The 20,298-nt window shown below is 44.7% G+C and overlaps 1 protein-coding gene across 7 annotated transcripts; it reads left to right on the top strand.

The window, feature by feature from the left end:
• The first annotated feature begins 410 nt into the window (after positions 1–410).
• On the top strand, positions 411–17,571 carry LOC107217995 (beta-1,4-glucuronyltransferase 1). Of its 7 annotated transcripts, XM_046742543.1 has the most exons (6): positions 2,731–2,786; positions 3,026–3,108; positions 3,863–3,967; positions 10,863–11,836; positions 11,902–12,085; positions 16,716–17,571. In XM_046742543.1, the coding sequence occupies exons 3-6, from the start codon at positions 3,938–3,940 to the stop codon at positions 16,920–16,922; spliced, it is 1,395 nt and encodes a 464-aa protein (XP_046598499.1). In that variant the 5' UTR covers positions 2,731–2,786; positions 3,026–3,108; positions 3,863–3,937; the 3' UTR covers positions 16,923–17,571. The 7 variants fall into 7 exon arrangements, with proteins under 7 accessions (XP_015511210.2, XP_046598499.1, XP_046598498.1 ...); XM_015655727.2 differs by lacking the exons at positions 2,731–2,786; positions 3,026–3,108; positions 3,863–3,967 and adding exons at positions 5,495–5,632; positions 5,713–5,971; XM_015655724.2 differs by lacking the exons at positions 2,731–2,786; positions 3,026–3,108; positions 3,863–3,967 and adding an exon at positions 411–662.
• The last annotated feature ends 2,727 nt before the right edge of the window (positions 17,572–20,298 follow it).

Raw genomic sequence — 20,298 nt, 5'->3', positions numbered from 1 at the left:
ATCACGCCAGCCTTCTTAGCCCAAGGCTCAAAAACCACTGCCGTATTCTTCACCAGAGTCCAGAGTCGGTAGTAAATTGTCTAACATGAAAAACTGATGAATTATTTGAGGGTTGCACGCATGTGTGACGTAAGCCGTATTTCAAGCCAGGCGAACGGCTCGGTTAAAAGTTCATTTCTGTCCTAAGCGATACGCGATGATAACCGAAGCAATGCAAATTCTGAGACAGCATAAACGTACGAGCTAAAAATTGCGAAAAAATAGGGGAAAAGTATGAAGCACGTTTTCTGCTCTCGAATTTCGCTGAATTCGAACTCGGGGCGGCACGGCTTGGCCGAAATCGATCGGAGAGTTGCGCGCGCGTCGCGACGACAGAGCCGCTGCAGCGGCGTCGGGACGCCGGACTAATCTGACATTTCTTAGGCGTAAATAAACAGGCGTGTTTAGTTTGTGGGCCGGTGTGAGGCCGCGTGAGTTTCGGCGGACGCGCTGAGACAAGTGCATCGTTGCTGATTACCCGGCGATCATCCCCGATTGGCGGGTCCAATGAGCGCCCCGCAACGCTGAGCTCGGTGAGCAAGGGTTCGTCCCGACTTTGCCGGGGTCTCGACGTCTGACGGAGGGCCGCGCCTCGCATGCCTCCACGTTTATCAATGATTCAGGTGAGTCGGTTTTGCCCTCTGCATTGTCGTTCCTCCCCGAGGCCCCGCAGGCTCATTTCAACCCCGATCACTCGACACCGGCGACACTCGTGCTGGTGTAACTTACCCCTGAAGCTTACATGGAGGGTGGAATAATTCTACTGCTGGCCAAAGATGTCGCTACCAGTTCCTATTCGACACGTTTTATAAAAGTTTTGACCTTTGTCACTCGAAGCAAAAAACGTTACCGTACTGATCGCTGATATAGATTCATACCGATTTATAGAAGAAGGCGACGAAATGGGCTTTCAATCTTTAGACAAGCTATTGGCGACTGTTCGCATCGCTCGTGTTCGTTCAACGGTATCATCGTCGTCATAATTTGCATTTTATAATGTCTTGTGGATTTTATTTATGTGTTAGGGCCGTGAACTCTAATAAGAGCTAAATTCATCGTAATTGTAACGGTAGCGTTGATCGCTGATAATTGGAAAAGTAAACTGTGTGTGCCGGACGTTCCGGAAAGTCTGACGTCGCGCCGGTGTTCCGCAATAAATATCAATGGGCATAAAATGTCTCCGTGCAACAGAGGATGAAATATCTATCCATTATTATTCTGTTTTGTACACTCGAGTCCTAGCGATCGGCTATAAAACTCTGGGGTAGTAGGATAAGGATTTTATATTTCTGTTTGTGTAATTCCCGCTCTTTCAATATCGCCACGTATAGTATGCCTACGTATACGTATGAATAAAATCACACTGTGAAAAATTCGAAGATGAATCTCGATCTTCGATCGACGCTCCCGCGCGTATAAGCAAGAAGGCGAATAATCTAACGCCTATAAATTCAAACGACACGAAAACCCGTCCTATCTCCCCTTCGCGTATCATCGAAGCTACACCGACGACGTCGCCATCCATGAAGTCGTAAATGGGATAAAGTTATCGGGCATAAATAACACCTTTGAAAATATTATACACCCATACATTATTTATCTGCCTGTTTATAATATATTTTCGCGTCGATCAGCCTCTTGTGTGTTTAAATCAGAAGAAGTGGATTGAGACGTGGAAAAAAATATTCGAAGACAATATATGCGACAAATTCAGTGATCAACTTCGCGAAGGCTACGCGCAGAATCGGAATTTATTCTGCGGGGGCCAGAACTTTATTAAATAAAGGCGAACTACATTGGTAGGCTCGGAAATTTATTATCGAGCCTGACAATGCGGTGTATGTGTTTACCGCTGTTTACACCCTGCCTCCTGTTCGACCCAAAACTTTTGAACAACTAACATTTGCGTTACTGTTTACCGAACCGGGGATGGAGCAGGGCTGATTGTAGATGGAGAACTTGGAGGAGGGTGGACAATTCCGAGGATGAGGACGAGAGGATTTATACTAGCAGAGATTCCCTATTCCGACAATTTATCGTAGCGTTTATCAAATAATTCTATCGAACTGACCGGTCGCTGGGAATAACCGCTCGCTTCCCGGAGACTCGACGGGATCCATGGAATTCTGTATTACGGGATCGATGCCTTTGAAGACAGAGAGTAAGAATGACAGTGATCGTCGGCCGTTATGCTCGGAAACTGACATTCCGCAGCCATGCATACTCGATAGAATTGCGTTCGCGTGTTTTGGAATTTTGACGGAAATTGGTGAAAATTATACGACATTCCCTTCATAAGGGGGCTGCTTGTGTAATTTCCGTAGAAATTTATCAGGTCAGGCATGTTCCAGGCATTAATTATTATCGAATCACGAGCTTTTCACCATGCCCCGGAAATTATAAACGAGCGTATGACATTTCCATTTTATCGTTGAGAAGTACTCCTGCGTTTTGGGTAAACTCTGAACAATATAACCTCGTTAAAAATTAATTAGTTTGACCCAAACAAAGCCAGACCACAAAAAAAGTCAACGAAGAATCAAAAGTTTGCAGGCGAAGTCGATTTCGGGAACTAAGCGGTACATTCGATGCCTCATTTTGTTAATGAAATTGGTTCAACTCGTTTGGAAATTTTTTGATCTTGGATTAGATAAACGGAATTTTTTTCCGGATACAGAATAATTTGATTCTGTTCCTTGTATATTTGCTCTTCTCTCCAGACACAAGCAGCGAATCTTTACTGTCAGGTACCTACCTACTGACATTCCAAATTTTTCGGAGTGAAATTTCACTCTTTTCGGGTGAAAATCGAGCCACTCCAATAACAGGAGTGAGATTTTACTGAAGAAAATTTGGAGTGCTCTCCAATTTTGAAAAATATTTCTTGACATCTCACTTCTGTCGAAATGGCTCAATTTTCACTGCACAAAATTTACCGAACACAAACGATATTGAATTCGATAAAGCGTACGCTTTTTATTGACAGGCACAAAAATTAAACAGTGTAGCAATATTGTCAAGTGTTTGTGCAGTTGGTGTCTTCTTTTCAACATCCATATCATCGGCGCGGTATGTATTAACAGCTGAACAAGGTATATGAAATATTTCCAGCGGATAATATAGAACATTGGCATTTGTTCATACGGAGCTACGTTTATGGCCTGCCCTCTCTTTTTTTCGTCGGTTAATGATCGGATAGTTTCTTACGTTAATACTTGTCGAGTATTTACCATCGCTAATTCAAGGCAATTGTGGTGTCGTATGTTTCAATTGTGGCTCGACTTGGGACGAGATAAATCGATAATTTGTGTGCTATTTAGAATTATATAGGTGTAGCTAATGATTCGAAATAATAGCAATAATTGCAACAACGGATTACATAATTTTTGCCATTTCATTTCATCGCCACTTGTGCAATTTGATATTTTTTTTCGATTTTAAGGTGATTCTGCATACTCATATGTATCCTGACGGTGAAACCTTGTCGCGAGGCAATTTTCGAGTATAACAAAAGTTTGACGCGATACATCTGAGACTTGCGTATTTTCTTTCGTTCAATTAACGATAAAAATTGCACACATTAAGCATACATTTACTGTTCCCGTGACTTATCATGAAAATAAAATTATCGTTCACGTTTCGCGACGTGGTTACCAAGCGATACCATTGGATTTTTGGCCGTCAGGAAACAGTCTGATTATTTCTTATCTTTGAAGTAGTCCGACGAGTCGTTTTAATATCAAAGTAATAAAAACATATTAAATAGCAGTTGAGTCAAGTTACGGTATGAATTTTATCGTATTTTTCGTATTTTTGTGAGAAGCTTGGTCCCGCTGAACGACGTTGGTTTTTATCCCACGTGGCACAAGTTGCGGAAGGACACGTTGGAATTTATCCCATGAATCCATTATCGAATCTTCGCGAGGTGGTAAGTGAGTATAAACAAAAAATATTTATCACAAGCTCGATTGGTTTTTACTCCATAAAGGAGTCTACGCATGACTTTACCGTCGCCGAACTTTTTTCACCAAAGGCAACCAGTTTTACATTCTCTACGAATTCTCATACGCGGGATGTAGAAAAACTTATGTGCCCAACTAATATTGAACAAATTTGTAACAATACTTCGTATCGATGTTACAATCTTCGAATCGCAGTATAGAACTTTGGATGTCGTTTTTCCTTTTACCGTCTGGTGCGCTTCAACTCACTTCGATGAGTCGCGCGAAGGTCTTGAAAGCTTTTGGACCGTTACCTTTATTTCATTTCGGGATTAGGTAGGGATACACCAAGATGAAAGAAACACTTAGATGAATTCGAATATTCGTAAATCTTGAGCGATTTCTAATCTTTTTTTTGGCCCCATCTGGCTGCTTAAATCCTTAACTCTTGAAATTCCGATGTTCACGTTGCGGCATAGAAATCTTCTGCGATCTAAATGGTGGCAATTATTGGTCGGTTTTTAAGTAGGCTCTGACGGCAGATCGGGGGATGCATGTCGAGGGCAATTATCGAGTTCCTATTGTACACGTGCAGTTGAAACCTATCAGGCCGCAAAATTATTCGTGAGAAAAGCGAGTCCCCTCCGGATGTCAGCGATCTTGTGTGAAACGAATAGCAATGGCAAGCGCAGGTCCATTTTCGAAACGAGCGTCGAAACGGTTTCGGATAATCCAACTGGAGCACTTTATGTTCTGTAAAAACTAAAAGTCGCCATTCGATGCTCCAGTTTCTCGATAGCCAATCACGCAGATCATTTTTATCACGATAATTGCGGCGATATTGCGTACGATAAGTAATAAATCGGAGCAGTGCGATATAAAGTGGGATGAAATCACCTCGGATGATAATTTATTTTTTACCCGATGCCCGGATCTTCGAACAATCGCCGGGACTGTCTGCAGAGGCTGGATACCTCGAGGATCGTACCTAAAAATGGAGGACCCTAGACAGCAGGATAGTAGAGTGTTAGGGCGACAGGGCGGATAAATGGTAAGCTGGGTTTCAGGGTAATCGGCCGTGTGATTGTCACCTCGAAGGGCTACGCCAAGAAACTGAAGTAGTTCTCGGCTGTATTGAGTGCAAACTGGGTGGTTTCTGAGGGTCGGTTGTACAGCGTCAAAGCGGCCCTAAAACTCAAAGATAATTAGAAATTTCTCAGCTAATTAGCTCCGACGGGATGCCGCTGAATTCCAAAAATACTTCCAAACCTCTTTTCCGTTTCTCTCTCTCGCTCTCTCTCTCCCTTTCTCCACTTTTTGTCACTCGACGAATTTCGTATGCGCGGAGAGAATAAACGCCGGCCGTATTGAACGCACACAGAACGTGTTTCTACCCAATATTGACACAGATTCTAATCTCCTCACAGCTCGGAGGAAATGCGGCTTATCTGTTACTGATAACTCCTTATCTAAATATGAATCGGGGACTGCAGATAACGTGAAACGATCAAGATCAATGTCTGATTATTTCGGAATGCTCTGCGTTCAATATTATTGATCCGAATGGAGAGCCGAATTCGCCATCTCTTCCACGCAACAACAAGAAGAGCCAGTCTGGCCCCCTTAGCCTCACACGTCGAGTAGGTTATTTAGTAAGTTGGTTAGTTAGTTAGTTAGTTAGCTAGTTAGTTAGTTATCCGATACACCAACGCGTCCTCGTTAATTTTTGCAGCCCAGTTCACGGCACGACGAAGCTTTTACAACGGTTCAACGTTAACCAGCATTGGAGATGAGCAGCCCCTCAAGAAAGCAGCTCGCGGCGCGCGTTTTCACCGGTCGACTATACACAAGTTTTTCATTATCACCCTTGAAAGGTACACGGGTATCACAGCGAGAAAGTGAGGGAGACGAGCAGCGTGGATGTCTCAGAATAGAGGCAATACGTGCCAATTACCTTCCTCCGTACGGCCGGTTTCACACCAAAGTACATGGTAAGACGTAATTGGTGTATTTTTCCGCGGACGAGGCAAGCTGAAAGTGTCCTAGAGAACGAGATGAAAGCTGGCGTAAAGTTTGTGTATGAAATATTTTAATTGGGCGTAATTGCCCAAGTTCAAGTTAACTCAGGCCTGCGTAAAAAGCGCTGCAGCATAAGCGGCCCGTGCTCTAGGAGACGAAGAAGCGCACACTGTACTCCTCGACTTATAAAACTCGAGCGAATCGCGTTATACAACCGTCGAATTAATTACTGGGGGATTATACTCCAAGTCGAGCATAACTGTGTAATCGAATCGTCTGGGCGAGCCGACAGTCGTGGCATTGATCGCGTTTTGGTGCGGTGCGAAGCTTACAGATATCGTTATGTAAGAAACGACCCGTATACCTCATATCCACGCAGTACTGAGAAGGTCTCAGCAAACATTGACACAGAAGTTTAGAGTTTGAACAGCAGCCGGAGGCCGTGAACTCGGTGGATTTTTCGGTCTAGGTTCTGCGGATACAGGCAGCCTTTCAGATCCCCGCAGCCTATTTTCCCCCTATTTTCCAGAGAACTTCGAACGCGAGGTTGAAACGGCCGGAACTCGGGTTAGGATAAACTGAATACTGTTCATTACCGTAACTCGAGGTGCGGATGGAGACTAGGATGCGAGGCGGCTAGCGGTTGGCCTGGGGGACTGCAAAGGCGAGAATTGGAAATTCTTTGGAAACTCTCAATGCTCTCGACTTTTCTATAGAACGCCGAAAGCGCGTTACCCAATATCGGCGGGCTCGGTTCTACGATAATAAACTAATAGGTCTGCGTTATTCCACGGAACCGCATCGCCTCAGAGATAAGCGTATATACGTTTTTATACGCTGCCTCATTAAAGCCCATGCATCGCACGTCTGTTAGCGCCGGACTGTAGCCTGTGTTGCGTGCGAATAGACTGATTACACGAACCAATAACAACTCTTGCAGTATGCACGTACATGCGGTTTTTCCCCCTCCACATTGTAGTTACTTTGAGGCCAGAATGACCAGGCTTGAGAATCGGCGTTGAGGAAAAAGAGCCGAAAACCTGAAGGACCAGCGGCGCTGGTGCCAATCTGGTAATGCCCCAGTCATGTAACGGTGATGCATGAGTCAGGCTGTACTCGACGGCCTCCATCGGCGATAACATTGTACCGGCATAATCAATCATCTCCTTCCTGACCTGCCGCTGTACGTACTCGCCCGTGTGCATTGCAGCAGTAGACGAGCACTCTTGCACCTACTGCAGAGTTTGCGGTTATTCTCAACGAGCAGCTCGACGTTCCCTGTACTTGCTGCTGCGGCTTGAACTGACCTGCAATGCCACGTGTTTTCGTTCGCAGTCCTAGTACGTGGAAGTGTCCCTGTGATCAGCTATTAGTAGGGCAGCAAAAGAGGCTAAATGGTAAGTCACTCGAGCGATGCGAGAACCTATTGGATCATAAAGATTAGATACTAAAAAGAATAAAAGTTCATATGATATATGCTCTTTTACTGCCGGGGGAAGTAGGTACTAATTTTCAAAAATGTAAAAAAAATTTATTATAAAGAAATACTCGAGTGCGTCAGACATTAATATCGTATACGCCCTATGTGCTTCCGTTAACAGAGAAGTATTAATCTGCCGGCTTACAAGTCGGGGGTGGCAGCACGAAGGGGTAGAAAATGAAAAAAAAAAAAGTTATTTAAGCTCATCAGATATTCAGGGGGAATGTTAAGTGACCTCTAAAAGGTATCCTATTCAAAAGACTGACGATTTGGATGCAGTCAGAACTCACAGCCGATTTTTGAAAATGTAAAAAAAAAATAGTGACCTTGAAATACTCAAGCTCATCAGATTTATATGCAGACAGTTCAGCTCGATGTCCTTGTTGTGCTAACCTATAATTTGATAATTATGTGGAGGAATTTCATTGTTCTGACAGCTTAAGGTAGTACCGTGACATGTAAAGGACACCAATAGTCAATGGCTATTGTTTTCTTTCTCACTCACTAGTGCTGTCTTTCTTTACCGACTATCGCTCACTTACTTCCACTCACGTGAATCATCGCAAGTGACCAACTTTAAAAATTATTTACAAAAAAATAAATACTGCTTGTTTATGTTTTCTTTGAAAAAAATTACTTGTTATATCCTCAATTAATAATTCTCAGTTTTTGAAAACAATCCTAAGAAAAATATGGCTGTTATTAAATAAAATAACTTTTAACTTTTTTAAAACACAATAAACAAACCAAAGCGTCACAAATCTACGAACACGACCGCGTTGCATTGTGATCAGCCGCAGAAAGTAGTGGGGGTACGGTGCGAGAGAGTGAGAAATAGAGAAAGAGTGAGAAGGGGAGAGAGGCGCGGAGTGGGAAATACATAGTTCTCAGCACTTGCACGTACCTCACTTTATCAATAATTTTAGCTTTTTTACGTTGTAGAAACCGTCAGATTATATTATATCCGTAATTTTTACATGATTTCCTTCAAATTAAAAAAAAAAATAACCGCGCTCGAATACTTCCAGGTGACGTTTTTTTTTTGCAAACTAATTACTCGCTTATTCTCTTATATCATGATCAAATCGTCAGAATATTGAAATTGACGCTTTTTTCCATGTAATTAACTTACCTTCTATTAATCTGACGAGCTCGAATTAATTTGAGGATCAATTTTTTTTTACTAATCTGATTGGCTACCCTAGACGCACCCTTGTATGTTAAGGGTTCATATATGGTGGTCGTTCATAACAGGGTGCAAGGTTTCCTCCCTTATATTGTTCTGTCGCGCTTGAATAACACCCAAAATCCCCTTTTGGGCTCCCCTACTACTACGCGCACGTGGAACGTATCATAATTACGTGCGAAAGTTGCGGCAAAAGTGGCGTCTAACAGAATTGGTTGGCTTCTTCGAATGTCTGGACAATTTGTTTGGCTTCTAGAGAATGGTCATAGGTAGAACGGATTTCTCTCCCGGAGAAACAACCCTTAAAGCTACTATTCCCGATTTACGATTAACACGGTATCGCAAATTCCCAGGAACTTGCTTCCAACCTGAAAGATCACCGGCAGAACACACTCGGGGCTTATCCTCATTACGATTTCCGCGGTTGTCCGCGAATAGAACGAATTCAACGTCTAGTCTTAGCGACCGCATCCTTGCCAGTGGAGGAGTGGCTTTAGAATAGGGAAGCAGTTCGTTTTTGCGTTTAACGAACAGAGACGTGGGCCGAGGCCGCATCGTCTTGTTACAATTCTATTTTCAGAATCGTGTATTATTCGCGGTTATATTCAATTCGAGGAGCTACGGCCAACGTCTTATTGTAAGTACTCTAAAAAAGAACTGGGCCAGGACAAAATTGTTATCCGTGCATCGAGAGTATTACCTCACTTATTATTGTACGCCAATTGATATTCAGTGTGACCTGGAAATTTCGTAAATTTCAACAATAACCAAATCGTGATGCGTCGAACCGTCGTTTGTGGAGCGTTTTTGGTAGCTTGAAGAGAGTAGAAAGTTCCGCGCTTAAGGAAACCAATTGCAAGCTACACCCTGGGCACCATGTGGAAATAGGGGAACGGCGAAACTTGGTGGATAAAATCGAGCGTATCGTCTGCTGCATGGACCCGTTTACGTAATGTACACAGCGCATAAGCCGTCGTCCCATAGAAGGCGGAACTTCGAAGTACCGGGAGTGAGTATCGCATAGTTTCGAAGTAAATCAGTGCTGCACGACTGGGGCGGTAAGGCCGCCGAATTTGCTTAAGGCCTTTCTTCTTCCCCATCGGCCACTTGTCCCGTTGCCGTTGAATCGATTAATGCAACAACTTACTCCTAAAGTAGCATCTCGTGGCCAAAGATTCAGGGATCCGACGGAGGGATTTTGAGTGGCTGAAGGGTATTTCGCATAGTCAACCCCGAATCTTTCTTCTCTCGTTTTCTTCATTGCCGCGGATATGCGAAGAGGGGCAGCGAATTTATGAGAAATTAAAAATAACGAACTGAAGAATTTTTCTGACCTTTTCACGGCGTTTTCTAGCTCATTTTCACCAGCAATGAAAAGATTCCGCCTCCACGAGACCTGGGAATATTTAATTTTTATAATGGAACGCGATACACCCGCGGCGCAGCCGGGCAATAAAGCATCTCGACCAAGGCTGATGGGGATTGGGTCGTTAGTAGGTACCTACGAGAGGATGCGTAATCCGATCCTATTGCCACTGTCGACCATAAACTATCCTTCCTGTGGCTCTGCACGTGTAATTAATAGCCTGATATCCCGTTACGAAATCTCGGAGGGCCGGGGAGAAGTCAACGGATAAGAACGGCCTGGGAGAAATCGCGAGGTCCGATGCGTCATCTTTGATATACCCGCCCTAACAATCCTGCATAACGATTGCTTCGTCCGAATTTCGCTTTTCGATATCGGACCATTTTCCTCTCCCAATGCTTTGCAGCTACTGCAAATTCGCAAACGATTACTTTCACCCCCTGTGGACGCAACACCTTAATTTTACCCTCGACGTGTATTTACAGCGAAGGAAGAAGCCCTCTTTCGATTTACTTTGGCAAAGTTCCGAGCCAGATTTTTGTTCCGCAACTCACGCAAGAAGTTTTCGACGAGGTAATTACCCACCCAAAATGGCTTATTCATGGGAAAAGCTTCGCGAGAGTGATGACAGTTAGAGAGAGGGGAAGAGAGAGAGAGAGAGAGAAAGACATTGCGGACACCTTAGAATTACATTTGACATGCGAGAAAAACATAAATTGTTCAATATTGTTTGTAAAATCAGGAATATTCTTAGGAGCATAGTATTTATTTCGTTCTAACAAATATAAATTAAAGATTTTGAATACCGACCCAGGCCGATTAAAATTGCAGTTGGGATGTCGGCCATGGAATCTCAGCTTGGTTACCGTCATAATAATCACCTTCTCGAACATGCTCTTCACCATGCTGCTCCTTCAGTCGGAGGACTGCGGGCCGAGTTACGTAGCCCCGGCAGACGATGCGGGAGAACCTAGTGTCCTGACAGAAAAACCTCCGGCCGTCCGGACACCGGCTCCGGCGCAATCTTGCGATCCACGAGACTATCAGCAGCCCTCGGAGTCGAGCATCCTGCGGATGGACGTGCGAGTTGGGCGATGGGACGCAAGGCGGTTGTACAAAATGTTCGACTCGGTGGTGATCGGCTCCGAGTTTCCGGCGCTATCGTCGAGCTACTCAGTATCGATAGCAACGCAGAGCTCGGTGGAGAAGCTCTACTCGCTGGTTCAGGTCGCCCATCAATGGACGGGACCGATTTCGGTGGCGGTTTTCACCCCCGGAGACGAGAGTTTTTTCGTGTTTCAGCGGTACCTGGCCTACCTCAGGAAGTGTTACGCGCCGATCCGCGAACGCGTGACATTCTCGGTGGCGATACCAAAGGACAGACCGGTCTTCGACCAGCCCCAAGTGATCGAGCTCACCGGCGACGAGGACTGTCTCAAGCCGGAGGCAACATTGAACACCTTCCTCGTGGGCGTCTCGAAGGAGTTGGCAACGTGGAAGAATCGTAACGTCTACCCGCAGAACCACCTGCGTAATCTGGCGAGGAAGAACTGTCAGACCGAGTACGTGTTCCTTACGGACGTCGACATCATCCCAAGTCCGAACCAGGCCAACCTCCTCGACGAGTTTCTCAAGTCCTCGCAGTGCGAGAAGTGCGCCTACGTAATTCCCACCTACGAAATCGACACCAGGGTTCGGTTTCCTCAAAACAAGACCGAGCTCGTCAGAATCGCCAACAAGGGACTGGCCAGACCCTTTCACCAGAAGGTCTTCATTCACAACCAGTACGCCACCAACTTTACCAGGTGAGAGGAAGGGCTGAAGCCAAAGGCGAAGATAGGTGCTTAGCAAAGTTCTTGTCGCGTTTCAGATGGAGCTTGGACGTGTTGCCAGGCTACGGAGGCAACGTTGACGTCGTAAGGTCCGGCAAGGTTTACGTGAGTCACGAAGTGAATAATTTCGAATTTTTTTACGAGCCGTTTTACGTCGCTCGTGACACCGCGCCGGAACACGATGAACGTTTCATGGGATATGGTTACACGAGAAATACCCAGGTGAGTGAATATTTTACCTCTCTTTCTTTCCTTTTCGATCTCGTAAAAAATTATTTACGCACCAATTCTATTCAACGACACTCGGCACGGTGCTCATCGTGATACGTTGACACGGGAATTCTGTAACACGACGAGTGCATGAATGCGATCGGCTAAACCGTTGGGACGTCAAACTATAGAGGGAATCTCTGTCGTTACAATGTTCGGCGACAGGCGGTGGTCCCGATGACGCGAGTGCAGCGGAATTCCCTTCGCGGAGTTGGGGATCTGGTTGCGGTTCATCGCTGATTGAATTCCACATCACAGCGTTAACGTATGACAGGAACTCGTTGAGTCCTCTTGGCAAGCATTATTCAATTTCTAGGCACCCGCTTGATATACGTGTCGATAATGCCGAGTCGGGTATCCGTGGATGTTCGGTTTATACTACATTCTGGCACTATTATATGCGACGTGCATTCTACTTTCGAGGCGCTGACACGGGTCTTTGAACTTTCTCGCGGTCCCGTTACGAAACTTTTTTCAAAGTCTCGAAGACCGAATCAATCGCGGTGAACCAGAAATTCGAAACTCTTCTTACCGATTCATGCTCGGTACATCGGTGTTCCCTGCCAAGCCGCGTTTCCTTATACTTACCCAGATTTTTTTATCTTATGTGACTAATGACTTCACCTTTATAAAGCCGTAAAATACATCCAAATTAAACTACCTGTCTAAAAACGGTGTTGGCGGGCAAGAAGAAATTTCTAATCCAAACCAAACTCCCTGAACAATCGGTAAATTCTCAATCCTCAAGCTTTTTATGTTCGTTTCTGAAAACAGTAAAAGGAAAAGGGTGCGAATGTTTCGAGGGGAAAATATCCAAGATGCAAATGGGTGAGACAGTACGTGTAGTACGTGCTAGTACGAAGCTGGCTTTAAGGTAATGTAACACCGGTTGGTGCACGAAAAATAGACCTACATTCGCGAACACAGCACAGCAGTCTGAATTCCGGGCGACGGAATGAGAATGAATATTCTCTTCCAGCCTTATTTCGCCTGGTATGTACGTACATAGGTAGCTGCATACATTTGACCCGTGTGTTTACGATTCCGTGTCGCAAGGCAGACCCGATACACGTTCTTCAACCCCTCAACGCTACATAGGCCAGCGTTGTAGGTAGGTACATAGATTTGCGCTTTTCCTAGGGGTGAGATGAAAGTAGAGTAATGGTGAACCTCGAACCTCGCGCGTAAAATGTGGAAAGCAGGGAATATCTTACGCTCAAAATATACAGCAAGAATATTATTACTTCAAATTGCGTGGTGAGCTTTCTCGCGTTCCACGGCATGAAAATAGAGGGGGAAAAATATGGTTTTCAACGCCTTGCGGGTAATGGCAGATTAGCGAAATATTCTTTTCAAGCGCTTAAGCAAAGCATGTTCAATTCTCGTTAATTCAAGGTCCTCGCGGTTAATCGTGGTGCGATCCCGACGTTTTACTTTCACGGTTAATAACCAAGTTCCGGAACTTACCAAGGTCAGCTGGTACGTGGATTTATTTTACAATTATCTCAATCAGCTCTTGGTCCAGATTGTTCGGGGTGTATCAATATAGTTTAATTGTCGGGTTGTGTTCTGACAGAAATATTTTCTGTACCGCTTTCATTCTCTTCCCACGCCTAATTAAATTTGTGGTAATAGTTTGGATGTTTGATATTAAGGTACTTGGTGTAACTGTTAATTAATCAGATTACGCAACACAGATTTTGCAAACATGCTTTTATCAGACGGTAGATAAATTACAACCCGACATTTGTTCAAATTGATTCGACTGACCACACCTTTGTACAAGCAATTGAGTCGAAGACGGAAAACCCTCGATAAAAAACTGATAAGCAAAAAATAAAATCGGTCGGGCAAATTGAAAATTGAGGTACAGCTCCGTGAGCTTCGAAGCGGACGATAAATGCTAGACTGATTGAGTACTGCTGCACTGGATGCTTTGCTCAACGTTTACTTTAGCTCTACGGGTATTGGTCACAGAATAGTCGGTTTTTCGAACGCACCACCTGTAGGATCACTCGGTGTCGAAAGCGGTTGAGAATCTCGTTCAACACTGTAGAAAAATTGCACGCCGAGTTCATGATCCGTCTGAAAATATCGCAAAGTGTACCCTCGGTCTCTCGAGTATTCGAGGAAGACGGAGAGTTGATTTTGCACTGTAAAACGCCTGCGGTAGAGATCAGTGATTCGACTAGGTGCGGTCGAAAACCGGGAAACTGCAGCATCGGGAGTCGTGTGGTGAGCGGATGCAAATGTGGATGTGAACGGAAAAGGAAGCGGAGGGCCACTGTTAGAGGTCGTACGATAAGTGGGCGTATAAGGGAGGACGCCCCTTATTCAGTAGGATTTAGACCGGCGTGTGATCGCATAAAACTCAATTATCAGATTCACCTTCGGTAGCCCCGTCGTGTCTCCTTGCCTTATTTACATGCGATCCCCTCGAATAAAACTCACCGGCTGATAAGAGGGAAGTTAGCGGTGCTCTTTTTATTCAATCTCACTTTCATACGTGCAAGAGGAACCGTGACTCTTTTCTGCTTTATCCGCCAGATCATCTCCGCGTTTTTTACTACTTTCTCCCACGGTAGATCACCGTTCAAACTTCGCTGGTTACCTTTGGGTTGAAAGGTAAGTTTAAGGGGTTGAACGGCGCCTACGAAGGGACCAAAGCCTTGCGTTCCACAGAGCGATGATTGCTTTCGATGGAAGTGTCATTTGTCAATACTGACAGCTCCAGCCTTGAATCGTTAATGCTGTTCATTGTCTAACACTGTTCTTCGATGGACCGTTGTTGCTGGTAACAGTGTCATCAATAGTGACTAATGAAACACTGAAACACCTGCTAGAATAAAAGCCCAGTGCTCCATCGTCCATAAACAATATTCGACTACTACCAGCAACTACGGTTCGATAATTTTCAACAGTGGTACACTCAATTCAGTCACGAATGGTTTTGAACGGTGTTTTACCGCACGGTATCAGTTTGTGCTGGTGTTGTGCGATTAACCGATTATTCGGCAGCTTCGTTTTTTTCGATTAATTGAATCTGAGTCGAATCTGAGTCATCACTCATACATACAGCATCTGTCTACGTCGGTCAGAGACGAGCACAGTTCCAACATGGTAAATGAGTTGCGAGTCATGTACCGATTGACCTACACCGTTATTACGAGACAAGAGAAAAACGGAACGACGATCGATCGATTAGTGGGAAAAACGGATATCGAAGCTGCCGATTGACCGATTAATCGCAGAGCACTGGTTCGTGCGGAGGGCAGAGTTGGAAAAGTATCGAAAAGGAAGGACGGATCGAGACTCGCTACCTCCACTTGAAACCTCATGAAATTTAATAACGGCGCAGAAACGGGGTATAAACAACGCACGCAGGTGCGAAACTGCAGCGACGTTGCACCCGGTACCCAGCAATGGTCACCGCTGCGGGTGATGCCAGAGCGTGAAATTAACCCGAACACATTTCCCAAGCGTACACCTCCTCTTCCTCGTCCTGTTACCTGCAGCGTCGGGCGGGTGAGCTCGGCGCCTCCACCCTTTCTCCGTACACTTGACAGCCGCCAATTTCATTTGCACCCACGCCCTGCCACAAGCCAGTGTACACCGGCATTGTACCCGTGGTATGCGCACCGCGGCTTCTCTCTTATACGTACTTCACGACACGTGGCACACGTTACATTTTAAATTTTTCATTCCTCGAACGTCCTTGTGCCAACGGAACGCGCCCCCGCATACAACCTCGCATTTCTTTGTCAAACTGAATTAAATATATCCGGTGTCTAGACCATCGACCTTGAACCGTGGCGTGTCCATTAGGTCGGCTGTCTCGTACACGGTACCGCCTCTGTCTCGATACCTACTCTACCTACGTAAAGGAGTTTTCGGAGAGCTCGCAACCAGTTCTACTTCAAGGAATTTTCTATCCAGGAAAACCAATTACATTTTGATTATATAGTGCCTCAGAAAAGGAGGCTATCGGTTTTTTTCGGTATTGCTTCTTCCATCAGCGACGTTACCAATAAGGCGAGAATTTTTTCACGCTGCGAATGTAATTTGGCACAAAAGCTTTTGCCTGAAGACCGAACCAGTCGAAAGGCGTCACCTGCAACAATCTTGGAAACTCTTTCTTTGATCCGTTTGTTCATTCCTCTAGCCCGGGTTGCGAACCTGACATCGCGATGCCAAACGATCATGAGACGTCGTCGCGACTCGTCAAGTCGGTGGCTGAAGGGGGTGTCACGTGTCGACTTGCAACACGACCCAGGACGGCGTATGGGCGCCGGTACATTATTATTGCGACGTCGTTCCCGGGACAGAACAACGAGACTAAGGTGTCGGCTGTCTGCACGTCTGTTTGCGCGTTAGCTGGGGCGGAAATTGCTGAAATTATGTCACCCGTCGCAGCGCGAGAACCGCGCGTTAGCTGAGCGAAATATCAAACGGAACTTGGGAGTCGTGATAATTAAATTGGGGAGAATTGAAACAACGTACGAGTATCGTGCTGCACCTGCCCTTCTTCCCTTCTGTTGAACACATTTACATCAGAGTTGAATTTCTTCCGTTGTTGATTCAGGTTTACGAGATGTTCGTTGCTGGCCACGAGTTCCTTGTGCTGACGCCCATTTTCACCGGACATTGGGGCCTTCAGACCAAAAAGGGACGACCAGCGTGGCGTGAGAAACAGAACAGCATGAACCGGAAGCTCTTCGATGGGTTCAAGAAAGAAGTTTTCGCCCGGTACAATCGGGATCCTCTCAAGATGATGAAGAACCAGAACTGACAAAAATCCCTCCGTCGATTCCGAATCGCGTATTGAACTCGGTGGATCGACTGATTAACTTTATGACACGATATACGCATTATGTAATGTGAAAATCCTGTGTGAAAAGATTGGTGTGCCATTCGTGAATTAAATGCTCATTTCGTATAAAAATGTATGTATATATATACATATATATATATATATATATATATATATATGTATATATTATATATATATATGGCGTGTGGCGCCAAAAACAGTATTAAATTAAGCTGAAAACAGTTATCTGTTATTTTTGAAAACTAATAAATCGATTAACTGATATCGACAAACATATTTTTCGAAAATGAAGTTGCGAAGTTGCATGTTGTTCCAAAAATAATGTATGACGATTTTTCTACGCAAATGCCAAACAATTGTATATTATCTAATAAAATGTATAAATAGATGTATATGCGTGTATGAAAGAACGCGGTGCTACCGTGTACAATACAAACTGTTCAATATAGTATACACACTCAGCGAAATGTGAATATTTGACTTGTTAGAGTCACTAATGCGAATATCTTTAAGGTCTATTTTGTAAGGAGAAAAATCGAGAAAATTGATGAATAAGACAGGAATTAAAAAACATATTATATATATCATGAGAAATAAAAAGTGTTAAATGGAATATGACATCCAAGTCCATATTTTTTCGAATCCACAATTCGATGCACGCAAGAGTTGATCAAGAGAAACAAAAAAAAAAAATGTCCCAAGTAGCGGAAACACGAGAGCGATCAGATTCTTCAGGAGAGAAATAATCTTTTTTCTTGCGTCACGGTCCCTCGGAAAAGATGAACAAAAAACGGCTTGCTGTAGGCAAAAGCTGTGGTCCGTGATAGGCGCATATTACTTCCGGGTCATAGATCTGTCCGTAAGGTGCAGGGTGAGCGTTTAATGGTGCCGGTGGGGTGCGTGGGGACATTTCCATTGTTTCTGGTCGAACGAGGCCTCGTAAATAGCGATAAAAATTTGGCACGGAGACCGCGCCACAAGTCTGAGCGGTTTGTAAACCGTGTAATTCTAACCATAAACTGTGAGGTGGCGGCGATTGTGCGGCGCCCGAAAAGCCTGATGGAATTGGGGAAGGCGGTTGCCGTAACGACCACCCTTATGACGCGCACAGGCACCACCGGCATTCCCTGCAGCTTCATCTCCGCCCACAAGTAGCACGGTTATACGACTATGGGGTGAAAAGGTAAAAGGGGGAAGGGTGGGGGTAGGGCTGGATTTTCAATCGCGTGCGTTTATGCCCCCGGTTTGCTGCCTTTCACGTGAACGGATATGATCGCAGTCGCCGGTAGGTACGTACGGTAGGTAGAACGTGTAAGCCGAGAGTCCTTTCTCTCTACCGGTTCAGACGATGAAACTTTGCCGAGAGATAAATAGCCAGTCTGCAGTTGGGGGCGGCTCAACTATCTATCCGTATAGCCTGTAGCCAGCCCAGTTTTCCTCCTGTTCGAATGCGCAGGATTCCGCCGAATTCCAAAAGGGCACGAAGTTTGTTTGTACTTTGTGGCTGGCTTGAGGAAATTAAACGTCCCGAATCAAATCGAGGTTCTGCAGAAAAATGTCGAAAACACAGGTTCTCGTTTTTTGGCTGCAACTTTAGATGCGTTGATCGCAGCGTATTGGGACAGCGCCCAATCGATTTCTCTCGCAAAATTACGTCGGAGTAGTGCAAGAAAGAATTTATTCCAGCACTTTTCAAAATCGCGAGAATTTTCGCCAAAAATGGAAAGGGTTAGCCTTACTTTTTTTTTGGGCAAAAAACTTTTGGTCTTAGATTCGATTTAAATGACTCTTCTCTGACCAATTGAACCCTCAGGGACTCAGAAATCGTAGCGAAAAGAGCGTAGGACCAACAGGAGAGAAATGGCGAGGGAAAAAGCACCTGCTGAAAAATGTCGTAAATTCAGGATCTGGTTTTTCGGCCGTAACTTTTGATGCGTTGATTGCAGCGTATTGGGACTGTGCCCAATCGATTTCCCTCGCAAAATTACGTCCGATCAGTGCTACAATTAATTGAATCCAGCACTTTCCAAAATCGCGAGAATTTTCGCCAAAAATGGAAAGAGGTTAGCCTTACTTTTCTTTTGGGCAAAAAACTTTTGGTTCTAGATTCATTTCAAATGACCCTCATCCGACCAATTGGACCCCTAGGAACTCAGAAATCGCAGCGAAAAGAGCGTAGGACCAACAGGCGAGAAATGGCGAGGGAAAAAGCACCTGCTGAAAAATGTCGAAAATTCAGGTTCTGGTTTTTCGGCTGTAACTTTTGATGCGTTGATCGCAGCGTATTGGGACTGCGCCCAATCGATTTCTCTCGCAAAATTACGTCCGAGTAGTGCTACAATTATTTGATTCCAGCACTTTTCAAAATCGCGAAATTTTTCGCCAAAAATGGAAAGGGGTTAGCCTTACGTTTTTTTTGGGCAAAAAACTTTTGGTTTTGGATGCGATTTAAATGACCCTTATCTGACCAATTGGACCCCCAGAAACTCAGAAATCGCAGCAAAAAGAGCGTGGGACCAACAGGAGAGAAATGGCCAGCGAAAATGCACCTGCTGAAAAATGTCGAAAATTCAGGTTCTGGTTTTTCGGCTGTAACTTTTGATGCGTTGATCGCAGCGTATTGGGACTGCGCCCAATCGATTTCTCTCGCAAAATTACGTCCGATCAGTGCTACAATTAATTGATTCCAGGACTTTTCAAAATCGCGAAATTTTTCGCCAAAAATGGAAAGGGGTTAGCCTTACGTTTTTTTTGGGCAAAAAACTTTTGGTTTTGGATTCGATTTAAATGACCCTTATCCGACCAATTGGACCCCCAGGAACTCAGAAATCGCAGCAAAAAGAGCGTAGGACCAACAGGAGAGAAATGGCGAGCGAAAAAGCACCTGCTGAGAAATGTCGAAAATTCAGGTTCTGGTTTTTCGGCTGTAACTTTTGATGCGTTGATCGCAGCGTATTGGGACTGCGCCCTATCGATTTCTCTCGCAAAATTACGTCCGATCAGTGCTACAATTAATTGATTCCAGGACTTTTCAAAATCGCGAAAATTTTCTCCAAAAATGGAAAGGGGTTAGCCTTACGTTTTTTTTGAGCGAAAAACTTTTGGTTTTAGATTCGATTTAAAAGACCCTTATCCGACCAATTGGATCCCCAGGAACTCCGAAATCGCAGCACAAAGAGCGTAGGACCAACAGGAGAGAAATGGCCAGCGAAAATGCACCTGCTGAAAAATGTCGAAAATTCAGGTTCTGGTTTTTCGGCTGTAACTTTTGATGCGTTGATCGCAGCGTATTGGGACTGCGCCCAATCGATTTCTCTCGCAAAATTACGTCCGA

This window comes from Neodiprion lecontei, chromosome 6 (assembly GCF_021901455.1).
Source record: "Neodiprion lecontei isolate iyNeoLeco1 chromosome 6, iyNeoLeco1.1, whole genome shotgun sequence".
Taxonomy (NCBI): domain Eukaryota; kingdom Metazoa; phylum Arthropoda; class Insecta; order Hymenoptera; family Diprionidae; genus Neodiprion; species Neodiprion lecontei.
This window is presented reverse-complemented; position numbering and strand designations above follow the sequence as displayed.